Raw genomic sequence first — 15,146 nt, forward strand, 5'->3', positions numbered from 1 at the left:
GGCTAATTTAATTAAATATTTTATTAGGTATCATAATCAGATCATGCATCAGTAACAATGTTTGACAATGTCTTGCCTGCAGGGACATTTCAATACTCCTCTCCCTCCTCCTCTCCCTCCCCCTCAATGGAGTCAACCCCTACCTCCTCGTAATCCTTCTCCAGGGCTGCCATGTCCTCTCTGGCTTCAGAGAACTCTCCCTCCTCCATGCCCTCACCCACATACCAGTGCACAAAGGCACGTTTGGCGTACATCAGGTCAAACTTGTGGTCAAGACGAGCCCAGGCCTCTGCCACAGCAGTGGTGTTGCTCAGCATGCACACAGCCCTCTGGACTTTGGCCAGGTCTCCACCAGGGACCACAGTGGGAGGCTGATAGTTGATGCCAACCTTGAAACCAGTTGGACACCAGTCAACAAACTGAATAGAACGTTTGGTCTTGATGGTGGCAATAGCAGCATTGACATCTTTGGGCACCACATCACCACGGAACAGAAGGCAACAAGCCATATACTTGCCGTGGCGAGGGTCACATTTCACCATCTGATTGGCCGGCTCAAAGCAGGCATTGGTGATCTCAGAGACAGAGAGCTGCTCATGGTAAGCCTTCTCTGCAGAGATGACTGGGGCATAGGTGGCCAGAGGAAAATGAATACGTGGATAGGGCACCAAGTTGGTCTGGAACTCTGTCAGATCAACATTAAGGGCACCATCGAATCGAAGGGAAGCAGTAATGGAGGAAACAATCTGGCTAATGAGCCTGTTGAGGTTGGTGTAGGTGGGACGATCAATGTCGAGGTTCCTACGACAGATGTCATATATAGCCTCATTATCCACCATGAAAGCACAGTCAGAGTGCTCTAGGGTGGTGTGGGTGGTCAGGATGGAGTTGTAAGGTTCCACCACAGCTGTGGACACCTGGGGAGCTGGATAGATGGAGAACTCCAGCTTGGACTTCTTGCCGTAGTCAACAGACAGGCGCTCCATCAGCAGAGAGGTGAAACCAGAGCCGGTGCCACCTCCAAAGCTGTGGAAAACCAGGAAGCCCTGAAGGCCTGTACACTGGTCAGCCTGAAGAGAAAGAGAAATATGTCAATAAAAGGAGGACAACCGATTTCCACATTCTGATCAGATAGTTGATCAAATATTGTAATTCATTCATTCTGAGATAGCCACCAGTTTGCGGATCCTGTCCAACACCAGGTCAATGATCTCTTTGCCAATAGTGTAGTGTCCACGGGCGTAGTTGTTGGCAGCATCCTCTTTGCCAGTGATGAGCTGTTCAGGATGGAATAACTGGCGGTAGGTCCCAGTGCGCACCTCATCTGAGGAGAGAAAATGAACAGCTCATTAAGGAGCTCAAGAAAGCAGAGGAAATCCTTTTTGACATACCTTTATTTCAATTGAATGAGAACCAGGAAGCTTACCTATGACTGTGGGCTCCAGGTCTACAAACACAGCCCTGGGGACATGCTTTCCAGCCCCAGTCTCACTAAAGAAGGTGTTGAAGGAGTCGTCTCCTCCTCCGATGGTCTTGTCACTGGGCATCTGTCCGTCAGGCTGGATCCCATGTTCCAGGCAGTAGAGCTCCCAGCAGGCATTGCCAATCTGGACTCCAGCCTGACCCACATGGACAGAGATACACTCACGCTGGAAAATAAATGGAAAAATATTTAATCCTCTACAGGATCGGTGTCCCATCCTCGGGAAGGTTGAGCTAATGTAGGCTAATGTGATTAGCATGAGGTTGTAAGAAACAAAAACAATTCCCAGGACATAGACATATCTGGTAAGGGCAGAAAGCTTAAATTCTTGTTACTCTAACTGCACTGTCCAATTTACAGTAGCTATTCCAGCGAAATAATACCATGCTATTGTTTGAGGAGAGTGCACAATTATGAACTTGAAAATGTATGAATAAACCAATTAGGCACATTTGGGCAGTCTTGATACAACATTTTGAACATATATGCAATAGTACATTGGATCAGACTAAAGCCATCTAGTGGCCAAAGTCTAAATTGCGCCCGGGTTAGAGTAATTCATTATGGCCTTTCTCTTGCATTTCAAAGATGATGGTGCAAAAAAATGTAAACACTGTTTTCTCTTAGTATTATCTTTTACCAGATATAATGTGTTAAATTCTCCTACATTATATGCATATCTTTGCTTCAGGTTCTGAGCTACAGGCAGTTAGATTTGGGTATGTCATTTTAGGCTAAACATTTTTTAAAGGGGCCGATCCTTAAGCGGTTTTAATGTAGCAGAATTACAATACATTTGACAAAAATGTACACTTGCCAAAAACACCACCTAGTGGAAGACTGGGTAGTCTACATGTAAACTGAAGAACAGTATAAATGGAGACCAATAGCAGAGGAATCTTGCCATCCATAAACATATGACCATTATTAAACTGACAAGAAAGTCATATTACATCACTATGGAATTAAAATGCAGCTGGCATCTGGAGAGGAATAGGTTTATTTTCAGGGTTAAACTAGACATAATGTTAGACATTTATTACAGAAGAGAGACATATATTCCCCTTCTGTCCCCACCCAGTCTGCCCTCCCACACCTAGCAACACAGTGAATGACAGTGAGAATATAATCCCATTTTATTACCATTTTAAATCAATTTCCTGGATAAATAAATGTTTCTGCCTATGATGAACATTGTATAATGTATGTTTTCAATAGCTAGCACAACTTCTGCATGCAAAATATAGTGCCCTTGTTCTTTCATTCCACTGCCATGCCAATTTATGTAATACCCTTGTATTAAACCAAAATAGCATGCAATACCATTTCCAAACGCTAACGCAGTCTAAACAAATATTCTGCACGAAAATGCTCAAAATCCCCCCAATCCAGAATTCATTGTCCGAGACAATAAGAATCGACCCATATAGACACAATTCGGGTATAATATTGTCTCATAATTGTATAAATTATCATGAGAAAACATCAAAAACGTAATTATTTCAGGCTTATTATAGCAGAAAAAAACATGACTTACCATGTTTTCTAAGGAGGATCAAACAATAAGGGAAAATACAAAGCAATACGCAGAGAGATCCCTATTTGTGTCTGAATGAATGAGCGTATTCTCTGCCCGTCAGGGTCGACGCAACAACTGCTGATGTAGAGGGGCGGCGCTTCCAGATTTATGCACAGGCAGTGTGCGTTGTGTAATTCGCCTATTTGAGTGTGAAAATGACATTTTTAAAACGAAGCTTTTATGCTAATTGTATATTTTTTCGAATTGTGCATTATGATAATTATTAAATGGTATGTAATTCAGGGAATGGAAGGTAGTAAATTGACCCTATGTCCTGTGTCAAGCTTTTTGAATATATAGTTCACCCCAATTAAAAATGCATCTTATCATGAATACCCTTGAGAGTGAGCAATCCCATATTTAGGTGTAGGGACAGCTTTAGCATTAGGATTATTGACTGCAAATCAATGGGAGTGTTGGAAGTTACTGAAGGTCAGAATGCTCAAAGAAATCTTCCAATCTATCACTATAGGACAACCTAAAACACATACCCACATCTTAAATTATGGTTATATATAGATTTATGTCCAAAGTACTTTTAGGGAACAGTACCAGATAAATAATTTAAAATCAGGGAAGGACGCTATCTCACTGAAGCTGAGCCAGTGGTCCAATGATGCTGCTGAAGCCCATTTTTCTCCTCCTATCTCTCCTCCTTCTTTGTCCTATATTCTCTGGGCTGATCACGTGATCACCGTGTCTTGCTCCTGAATGCACTGGGCTGGCCTGAGTGTATTTGTTGTTAAGGAAGCGTTTTTTCTTTCTGCTATCTAACCAAATTGAATATAGCCATAATGACCAAACATGTATTGACTTCAAGGGCTCAGGTCTGAGTTCCCTGATAAGTCTGCATCACCACACAGACTGTCCTGAAGGATTTACACAACAACCCAGGGTTGAAAAGCCTGCATTGTCAGACTATCCTGAGTCCTGGATTTTGTCTGGTAGTCATTGTAAGTTCTTAACTGACTTGCCTAGTTAAATAAAGGTTAAATCATACAAAAACAACAAAAATACTGTAAAGTGAATAATTGCTTTGATACAGCCCCTCTGTAAAATCCACTCAAAAGTATCTGAAACAAGCAATTCGTTTGTCTTTAGAGCTTTATTTTGGAATATTCTAAATATACCCTGTGAGAAAAACTGGTTGAAAAGACTTCATTTTAACAGAAAAACTGGTTGAAATCACATACGTTTGACCAGTTTTGCTCACTGGGTAAGCTACCAAGAAACAAAGATGAATGTCAATTGTGTGTTAATACAGTAAAGTGTGAGTGTGATTTAGGTCCACTGTAGAAGGTGCGGACAAGACATGTGGTCACATGCCTATACAATTCCCACACCGCAACAGATGACGGACAAGGAGCCCTGAAGTTAAACAGCAGCTGGATGGGAGTGGTCCACTATGGAATCTATGGATCGCACTCTTGGTTTTCCAATGTAGTCAAATAGCAGTTGTTGGCCTATACTGGTTATCTCCGTGAACATGTTAAAGCTTTAAGGACTTTGTGATTATGATAAAAGCTTTCAAAAGTGGATTTTGGAAACAACAGCCATGCCTACATTATCTGTGGCTTACTTCGTATTGCCGTTCATGCTTAAAAAACATATTCCACTGTAGGGCATAAATCTTAAATAGATTTTTTTTATAGAGGTGATAAAAATAGACGTTTTCATGATAAACAACTTTGTGTTTTTCTAGTGCTCTTCTGTCAGTGACTTCTGGAGCAGATAATGGGGATATCATTTATAACCCTTTGGGGATAGTGTGTATAGTTGCCATTGAGTCCCATGTGGTTAGCAACCAGGGTTGCCCCTGAGCCTTTCCACTTCGCTGCTGCATGTTGAATGACATACAATTATTTTTTATGGACATTTTTTTCCCCCTTATCCAAACAAATCATGAAGCCAATAGCAATGCCTCAAAAGGTTTGTTTAAACTGCCATACCACATGCATTGTTTGGCATTTGTTTGTTAAAAGTCAAGGTTTAACCCATCCTTATCACAATTCTTTCCACCACAGTTTGTTCTTCCCCAGCTCATCCTACCATAGATAGAGAAAGGAGGTTTTAACTGTGTCCTCTATATCTCAGTATAAGAGAAAAGAAAAACAAGGAACTTGGACTTGGAGGGAAGCCTCAGTCACATCCCCCACCGGGGCAGCTGTGTCCTACTCCTTTTTTACTGCTGCTGCTATTCAAGCTTGGTCATGTGACCAACAGATAAAGACGGTTTATGTGGATACTTGGCCTGTAACCAAGCAACTCCGTTATTCATCACCTAGCAACGGATGGACCAAGGGAGGATGGGGGCTTGAGGGTTGGGTGTCTGTTGCTCCCTGTCCTAGATCTAGGCTTGAGTCATTGGGCCTCTATTATCAGCAGCACAGACAGTAGTTCTACAACAACCACAAATTCAAGTTTAGTTGGTGCAGTCAAACATTTGATCAATAATATCAGCTATTTAAGTCTACCCATGTTGATGAAGGCACCCATATTGAACATTGCTTTTTTAACTGAATGTGGTCAGGCTGCGACTGACCATAAATATTAAAACAAGCAACAGAATATCTTGAAATGAATACAAATAATAATCACAATGACACTTGTACTTGGCCTACATTTGATTTGTTTGATTTTATATAACCTTTCTTAACTAGGCAAGTCAGTTAAGAACAAATTCTTATTACAACGGACGGCCTACTGCGGGAGGATACATTTTAAATTTTTTTATAAATGAAATAAAAAATATAGGACTAAACACACATCACGACAAGAGAGACAACACAGCACTACATAAAGAGAGACCTAAGATAACAACGTAGCACAGCAGCAACACATGACAACACAGCATGGTAGCAACACAACATGACAACAACATGGTAGCAACACAACATGACAACAACATGGTAGCAACACAACATGGTAGCAGCACAAAACAGGATACAAACATTATTGGGCACAGACAACAGCACAAAGGGCAAGAAGGTGGAGACAACAATACATCACGCAAAGCAGCGACAACTGTCAGTAAGAGTGTCCGTGATTGTGTCTTTGAATGAAGAGACTGAGATAAAACTGTCCAGTTTGAGTGTTTGCTGCAGCAAACTGAAAAGACGAGCGACCCAAGGATGTGTGCGCTTTGGGGACCTTTAACAGAATGTGACTGGCAGAACGGGTGTTGTATTGTGAAGGATGATGGCTACAGTAGATTTTTTTTCTTTTGGAAAAGTTTTATTGACACAATTCCTTTAAAAACAGCTCATACATTTTTTTTTACATCATTTATACACATAAAAACGGCAACAAAGCATAAAACACAGCATTTGAAAGTTACATTTAAATTTGCTAAAAAGTACATGTTGTTAAAACCAATGAAAACAACCATGAATAAAAGTACTTTCCTTGTAAAAACATCAAATCTGTAAAAGCCATTTAAAATGTGTACTAATGATCTAACAAAGGTAAAACATTTTTAAGACATGAAAAACATGTTAAAAAGTCACTTTGTTAAAAGGCTGTCTTTGGTCCCTTGTACAGGAGCGGGGTGAGTCTTTTTCAAGCTCACCTCATCCTGCTCTTCTGAATAGATCATCGTCCCGTCCTTCGGGGCCCAGAGGAGATCACTCCCCTAGGCGCATTGCCCTAGGTGCCGCAGCGCTGTCAGGCCGTGGCCGCCGGGACCTAGGGTGTTGTGGGGGACCCTTCGCCTGGGGTCGAGGCCCCCTTCCTTCCGTACCACCCCAGGGCTTCCGTGGCTACCATGGCCACTGCCTGGGGGGTGGTCTCTACGTTTTTCGCTACCAGCAGGTTACGGGAGGACCACAGTGCTTCCTTCAGGCACGTGAGGGTGGGCCAGAGCTTGGTGAAGGCCTTCGATGGAATGGGCCTTTGGCCCACCCCATACAGCACGAGCTGAGGTGTTAGGTCCTCCCCTGCTGGCAGACACGAGGTGATCAGGGGGCCTGCTTCCTTCCACAGGTCCCTGGCGGCTCTGCACTCCCAGAGCATGTGCCTCACCGACTCTTCTTGGCCGCAGCCTGGTCGGGGGCACGTGGATGTCCTCACCATGCCCCGTGAGTGCATAACGGCCCTGACCGGGAGGATCTCGTGGGCGACCATCCAGGACAGGTCCCGATGCCGATTCAGGAGAGCAGGATGGGCCACGTTGCGCCAAACCGTTGTGGGCTCACCTATAGCGAGCCCGCGCACTGGACACACTGGTTCCCGATCCTGCACAAGAGAGAGAAGAGAGCGGTGTTTTGTTAAGACCGTGACTGTTTCTTTTTCCAGTTTAAAATGTCTTAAAAACTTCTGGAGCTGGACGTAGTGCGGGAGTAGCAGGAAAGAGACTGGGGCTCGCAGGTCGACTGGGATCAGCCTCAGAGTCCTGAGGTAAGATCCCAGCCAGAACCGTGCGAGGGCCTGAGACTTGTTGTTGACCGGGGAGGTGGCAAGAGTCAGATGTAACGCTGTGTAGCGGCTGCCCAGGAACAAGTAGAGGTCAGGCAAGCCTTTCCCCCCCCCTTGGACCTGGGCCTCTTGACCACCTCCCTCCTCAGCCTCTCCCACTTGCCTCCCCACAGGAAGTAAAAAAGCATCCACTCCAGGTCTAAAATATTCCTTCGAGGGGGGATAAAAACAGAACTGATTAATAAAAGCACAGGTAAAATCACAGCTTTAATGATTAAAACCTTGCCCTCAAAAGTCAGCTGTCGTAGTCCCCAAAAACCCAGTCTCTGTCTTACTGTCCCAGGATTCCACTCCAGTTACCGCTCCCTCCTCCCCCCCGGTCAAACTTTACCCCCAGTACCCTTATGTCCGTCAGTTTAACTGTCAGAGGTAGTCTGGTCAAGTCTGGGTCTGCCCACGGTCCGAAAAATTGGGCCTCTGTCTTGTCTCTGTTCAGTCTCGCCCCAGAGGCTCGTCCGTACCAGTCAGTTCTGTCCAGAGTCCTGTCGACGGATAAAAGGTCGGTACATAAAATGTTGATGTCATCCATGTAAAAGACGCACTTGGCGGTCATCCCCACACTCCCTGGGATACCCACCCCACTGATCCCTTGGTCCCTTCTCAAGACCTGTGCCAGTGGTTCAATACAGGCCACGAACAGAAGAGGAGATAATGGACAGCCCTGACGGACGCCGCAGTGTACTCCCACTGCTTTTGACAGATGCCCATTTACAAGGATTTTGCTGGTGATGTCCCCGTACAGCAGTCCCACCCAAGCTAAGAACCTGTCCGGGAAACCCATTTTTGCAGTACCTTAAAGAGGTACTGGTGCGAGACCCGATCAAAGACTTTTTCAAAATCTAAATTTAGGACTACAAGCCGCATGTTTCTGTCTCTCACATAACAGATGGCATCTCGGATCAGTATCAGGCTGTCCGTGATCTTCTTTCCGGGCACGGCACAGGTTTGGTCCGGGTGGATCACCTCCCCTAAAACAGAAGACATTCTGAGTGTTAAAACCTTGGTAAAAAGTTTACAATCAAAGTTTAAAAGGGTTATCGGTCTCCAGTTCTTCAGTTCCGTCCTGTCGTTTTTCTTATGTAAAAGAGTCACGATCCCCACTCTAAAACTGTCAGGTAGTCTGTCAAGATGTTCAAAGTCGGTAAAAACAGTCAGAAGTTCGTCGGCTAAAACATCCCAAAAGGTCAAATAAAACTCCAAAGGGAGGCCGTCCTCCCCCGGTGATTTACCCCTCTTAAAATGTTTCAGTCCTTGTTCGATTTCTGTCCTCGTCAGGTCTTTTGTCAGGTCGTCTGTATTGGGTAGGGTCTTGTCGATGTATGTTAAAAGGTCCCCATTGTTTCTTCGCACACATCTTTTACCCCAAACAGTTCCACATAAAAATCCTTGACTACTTCTTTTATTCCTTCTGTATCTGTTTTTAAAACCCCATCTTTATTTTTTAAACGAGTCATTAACCTACCCTTACTAACTATTTTCTTTAAAAAGTACCTTGTGTACTTCTCCCCCTCTTCTAATTCCCTTTCCTTGCTTCTTAAAATCTGCTAAAATCTGCTCTGTTCTGCTAAAAATGCCATTTCCTTTTTTACTTCTTTCATTTCTTGGTTAAAATCAAGGCCCTGTTGGCATAGGTTAAAATACCTTTCCAGTCGCTTTTGCAGTCCCATCATGCGTCTATCTTTTTCTCTGCTTTTTTCCTTTCCTATCTCTCTAAAGAAGGTCCTCGTCCTTCCCTTCACCATTTCCCACCACTGTGCTCGTGTGTCAAAAAAGTCCTGTAGCGTCTGCCACTGGCTGAGCTGCTCTCTGTACTGACTAACTACTCTATCATCTTCTAAAAGGGAGCAGTTCAATTTCCAGGGCCCTCTTCCCACAGTCACACCCGAAGTTAGTGAAAGGGTGCTCGTCAGCATTACGTGATCTGAGAAGAAAGCAGGGGTTATTCTAGCATCAGTTGGGGGACAGTCCCGGGTAAACAGATAATCAATGCGAAAGGCTTTCCGACACCGACCCTATAATATCTGACCCACTTGGGGAGCTTTCACTGAAAATCTCTCCGGAGCCGTCTTTCTCTGCACTTTCTCCTTCAGGGGTCACATTAGTCTGGGGCAGGGGGATTGGAGTGGGGAGGGTTTTGTCCTCTCCTCCCACTTCTTCCACCACTGCACCTTCCGTGCCTTCCACTACAGCCACCACCACCACCGGCTCCACAACTGTCTCCTCCACCACCACTACCGGCTCCACTACTGCCTCCTCCTCCACCACCGGCTCCACTACTGCCTCCTCCTCCACCACCACCGGCTCCTCCACTACCACCTCGGCAACTGCCTTCCAGCCCTATGGGGCTCGAAAGCCCGGTCCGCGGCCGCCCACTCCCTCCCTCCAGCCTTGACCCTATTGGCCCAGGAGGAGGGGCAGTCGCGGATGAGGTGGGGCCGCTCGCCACAGAGGTTGCACGACCTTCCGTTCGTGCACTCCTCGTAGTGGTGGCCCACCTCCCGGCACTTCATGCAGACGACCTTCTGACAGGCGTCTGCAAGGTGGCCATGTTCACCACACTTACGGCACAGCTTGGGCTGGTCCTGGTAGTGAACATGGCCCCTGTTCTCTCCGAGGACTATGGTGGATGGGATGGCTTTCAACCCACCATAGCCCCCAGGGTCCTCCCTTTGCTGGACAGTGACCCTCCAGGCCCCTGTCCAGATCCCATCGAGGTCTTTTACCTGGATCAGGGGACCCTTCATGTTGCAGTACCTGCCCAGCCATACTGCAACGTCCTCCGGCTGTACGGTTTCATTGTACATACGGATAATAACGGTTTTAATGCTATTATCCGTCAGCTTGGTCACCTCAAACATTGCTGTGAGGGACCCCTGGGTGTTCAGGGCGTTCTGGAGTTTCCCCGAGAACTCCCTCAGGAAGCTGGCGTTGGCAAAACTGACATCGAAGCCCTTCCTATTGGGGAGGGCTAAGATGCAGTTTACCTGCGCGGGATGAAAACTGAGCTCTTTCTGGAGGAATTTTCTGGAGAAATCCAATCGGGATAACTCCATTATTTTTCCTCCCTTCTCCTTTAAAAGGAGGCGCACTACATGGTGCCTCCTCATGCCAGCCTGTGCTGCTGACATGATGGAGGCCCACTCCCTTTACAGCCCAACACCAGTGAGAGGGGAGGGGAGGGGAGGGGGAGGGGAAGGGGAAAGGGAGAGGGGGAGGGGTGTAAAACAGCCGAGGAACTAGCAGGCTCAGCTAGGCTGTGCTAAACAGGGCCTACCAGTACCACGGGACACACAACAAACTATCTAGCACAGCACCAAACTAATCTTATCAACAATGGGAAGGGACACAAGGAGGGATTTTTTAACATTTTTTAAATAATTTTTCCCAGAAGGGGAAAGGCACGAAAGGGAAAGACAAAAATAAACAAAACACAAACCAAACAAACTAACAAACAAATTAATTTAGGTAAAAGGAAATAAGGGGATAACAAAAAGGGACACTGACCAACAAAACACCTGCCAAACTTGGGGGCCGAGAGAGCTAGCAAGCCTCACCAGCAGACTAGGCTAAGCTAACCAGCTAGCAAGCCGGCCAGCAAAGGTCCTCCAGTTGACAGCACAAAACAACAAGGAACAGAGACAAAAGGCAATTTTTAGGGGGTAAACTAACAAGTGCAAGGTGGATGGGAACAAGGAAAGTACAGTCAGACAAACAGACAAACACACAACAATGCAATGCCTGCCACGCCTAAAGGGCCAGGAGGCTAGCAGTCCAAACAGCCAGATGGCCCCTCCGGCTAGCAGGCAACACAAAACTCAAAACAGTAGGAATAATTAAAGGGGCAAGGGTAGGATACAAGGGGGAGGAGAGGTACAAAAAAGGACAAACAAGGGGAAAACTGAGAGTTGAATAAAATAAGAAAGAAAAAGGACCAGAGGGCCTTTAAACTCACCCTACAGGTGCTGGTGCACCTGTAGTCCACCACCAGAACCACCACTTAACCCAGGACAAAAAACAATAGAGAAACAATACAACAATAATGATTTTAAACAAAAATAAATAGCACAATTTCCCGGGCGCCCTCCGGCCTGTGATCGCTTCTCTGATCAAGCGCAGCACTGTCAAAGACACTACACTTGATCTTAGCCAAAAGGCCGAGAAGCAATGGCTACAGTAGATATCTCAGATAGGGGGGAGTTAGGACAGTGTACCGTCTAGCCATACTCCCAAGTACATGTATGAGGTGAGTACCTGGTGAGTACCTCAACCTCTAAACCCTCAGAGATAGTAATCACTCCCGTGGGGAGAGAGGCATACTTCTTACCAAACCACATGACCTTTGTTTTGGAGGTGTTCAGAATAAGGTTGAGGGCAGAGAAAGCTTGTTGGACACTAAGAAAGAAAGCTTTGTTGTTGAGAGTTTAACATAAAAACCCGGGAGGGGCCAGCTGAGTATAAGACTGTATCATCTGCATATAAATGGATGAGAGAGCTTCCTACTGCCTGAGCTATGTTGTTGATGTAAATTGAGAAAGGCGTGGGGTACACCCTTGGTGACAGGCAGTGGCTGAGATAGCAGATTTTCTGACTTTATACAATGCACTCTTTGAGAGATAGTTAGCAAACCAGGCCAAAGACCCCTCAGAGACAGCCCACAAGAATGGAATGGTCTACCGTATCAATGGCTTTGGCAAAGTCAATAAAAATAGCAGCGCAACATTGCTTAGAACCAAGGGCAATGGGGACATCATTGAGGACCTTTAAGGTTGCAGTGACACATCCATAACCTGAGCGGAAACCAGATTGCATATCAGAGATAATACTATAGACACCAAGAAAGCAGTGTCAGTTGATTATTGACAGGTTTTTCCAACACTTTGACAAACAGGGCAAAATAGAAATAGGCCTATAACAGTTAGGATCAGCTTGATCTCACCTTTAAATAAAGAACGAACCGTGGCTGCCTTCAAAGCAATGGGAAACTCCCCAGAGAGGAGAGACAGGTTAAAAAGGTCAGAGATAGGCTTGGCGATGATAGAGGCAGCAACCTTAAATAAGAAAATGTCACATCTAGTCCTGTCACGCCCTCTAGTGCTCATCCTGTGTCGCCTTGACCTGCCGCCACTCCCCCGGTGCTTTCTCCCTCTCCGTCTGTGTGTGTGTGTGTGTGTGTGTGTGTGTATGTGTGTGTGTGTGTGTGTGCGTGTGTGTGTGTGATTGTGTGGGCAGAGACAGGTGTGCTCGAGTCAGAGCAGATCCCCGCCAGCTGCAATCTGTTCCATAGTCAAGACTACAAATACTCAGTCCTGCCACCTCCACACTGCCAGATTGTAATCTCTGCTCAGTCAGTCCATGTTTCCAGCTGTTTGTTCCTGGTTCCCCTTGCCTGATGCTGTTTTCCTTTCCGCTATAGTTCTGCCTGCTCTGACTCTGGTCCCTGTCTTCAGTCCAACTTCTTGTCAATCCTGCAACTCTGTCCTGGATTCCTCACTTTACGCTCCCTTGGATTCCCCTCCGGACCTCCCAACACCTCTCGCCTCACCCTCAGCCTCCGCACCTGGTTTCCGGCAACCTGCCTGAGCTTCCCCTGGCCTGCACTCAATCTTCCCCCTCCCGTGTTTCAATAAATACCATGGTTACCTCATCTCAGTCACCTTGTCTGAGTATGCTCTTGGGTTCACCTGTTCTGCTCCACATGACAGTAAGGGTCTAAACCCTCTGACCCAGATGGTTTTTTGGGGTCATACATTTGACTATTAGTTAAACAATCCATGATAATATCAGTGGATCATAGGGAGATCTCTCTCAGTGGATGGGAGGGCCTTTATTCTGCAAGGTTGATCTAATCACAAGAATGAATGTAGAATAGATTACACTTTTGCCACAGGGTTTATATTGTGTGCTCTATAGAGCTAGGCCTATTGATTGTACGGGTTTCTTTGAAGCAGCTTGGAGGTGGTGAGACGGTAACTAGGTTAGGTTGACAAATGGAGTGTAAAAATTGTATCTGACTGTCATGCATTTTTCTGCTGATCAATATGAATGAAGCAGGCTTTGGCGCATAAATCTTTTCAGGCATTTTTATATCATATGCAGAATATACATTTGACCTATATAGATTAAAAAACTCAAATTAGGTCAGGACTGAGCTGAAACATAATTATATCTAAATACTGTTAAATGAAGTGATAAAAACAAAATGAAAATTCCATTACTCAAATCAGGGATATGTTAAATAGTCTATATTTTTAGTGGTCAGTTATTGCAATGAATCAATTTGTGGCAAAATATTTCAGAGTAATGCAGAATTGACGCACATTGCACAATGGGTGGGGTTCGAAGGGGGTGCTTAATGACGATGGTCTCGTTTATCCAATGTGAAAAGCAGGGTTTTCTTTACTGGACAGATTTACCATGACTTGCCCAATAGCATTAAAGCAGACATAGTCGTCAGGGCAACACTTTTTTATTTCACCTTTATTTAACCAGGTAGGCCAGTTGAGAACAAGTTCTCATTTACAACTGCGACCTGGCCAAGATAAAGCAAACAGTGCAACAAAAACAACAACACAGAGTTACACATGGAATAAACAAACATACAGTCAATAACACAATAGAAAAATCTATTTACAGTGTGTGCAAATGTAGTAAGATTAGGGAGGTAAGGCAATAAATAGGTCATAGTGGAGATATAATTACAATTTAGTATTAACACTGGAGTGATAGATGTGCAGATGATGATGTGCAAGTAGAGATACTGGGGTGGAAAAGAGCAAAAAAATAACATGGGGATGAGGTAATTGGGTGGGCCATTTACAGATGGGCTGTGTACAGGTGCAGTGATCGGTAAGCTGCTCTGACAGCTGATGCTTATAGTTAGTGAGGGAGATATAAGTCTCCAGCTTCAGTGACTTTTACAATTCGTTCCAGTCATTGGCAGAAGAGAACTGTAAGGAAAGGCGGCTAAAGTAGGTGTTGGCTTTGGGGATGACCAGAGAAATATACCTGCTGGAGCGTGTGCTACGGGTGGGAGTTACTATGGTGACCAGTGAGCTGAGATAAGGCGGGGCTTTACCTAGCAAAGACTTATAGATGACCTGGAGCCAGTGGGTTTGGCGACGGATATGTAGCGAGGGCCTTCCAACGAGAGCATAAAAGTCACAGTAGTGACAAAACAAATAGCACTGTGAGAGACTACATCCAATTTGCTGAGTAGAGTGTTGGAGGCTATTTTGTAAATGACATCCACGAAGTCAAGGATCGGTAGGATAGTCCATTTTACGAGGGTATGTTTGGTAAGCATGAGTGAAGGAGGCTTTGTTGCGAAATAGGAAGCCTACCGTTCCAAACTTCTTTTTTTTGGCATACAATTTTTGTCCTTGATGGTCTGAACCCATTGCCCGCAAGTCTCCATTCAAATCTGAAATATTCTTCAGAAGCAATAAGTTGCAGTTGTTGATTGTTTACCAATGACCAGTCATCAGCATTGCTACACAAAGGTGGGCGCACATATCCAGGTTAGTGACCAGAAGGAACTTGTTTCAAATCCACCAGTTTTGCCTGTCAATAACAAAAGAGGTCTACATTATTCATCCATATAAAATACAGTTT

General features: G+C 45.0%; 2 protein-coding genes and 1 pseudogene across 2 annotated transcripts; all 3 read right to left on the reverse strand.

Annotated features, from left to right (window-relative positions):
* Positions 1–3: 3 nt before the first annotated feature.
* Positions 4–3,153, reverse strand: LOC112221754 (tubulin alpha chain-like). Its single transcript, XM_042303712.1, has 4 exons — positions 3,021–3,153; positions 1,427–1,649; positions 1,176–1,324; positions 4–1,070 (listed from the first exon to the last, which is right to left on the reverse strand). Exons 1-4 carry the CDS (start codon positions 3,021–3,023, stop codon positions 90–92), a joined length of 1,356 nt encoding a protein of 451 aa, XP_042159646.1. The 5' UTR covers positions 3,024–3,153; the 3' UTR covers positions 4–89.
* Positions 3,154–6,380: 3,227 nt separating this feature from the next.
* LOC121840500 lies at positions 6,381–8,519 on the reverse strand. Its single transcript, XM_042304364.1, has 3 exons — positions 8,415–8,519; positions 7,876–8,142; positions 6,381–7,685 (listed from the first exon to the last, which is right to left on the reverse strand). Exons 1-3 carry the CDS (start codon positions 8,517–8,519, stop codon positions 6,747–6,749), a joined length of 1,311 nt encoding a protein of 436 aa, XP_042160298.1. The 3' UTR covers positions 6,381–6,746.
* Positions 8,520–11,490: 2,971 nt separating this feature from the next.
* Positions 11,491–11,701, reverse strand: LOC112222453 (annotated as a pseudogene).
* Positions 11,702–15,146: the final 3,445 nt, after the last annotated feature.

The sequence above is a fragment of the Oncorhynchus tshawytscha genome, linkage group LG22 (assembly GCF_018296145.1).
Source record: "Oncorhynchus tshawytscha isolate Ot180627B linkage group LG22, Otsh_v2.0, whole genome shotgun sequence".
Classification (NCBI taxonomy): domain Eukaryota; kingdom Metazoa; phylum Chordata; class Actinopteri; order Salmoniformes; family Salmonidae; genus Oncorhynchus; species Oncorhynchus tshawytscha.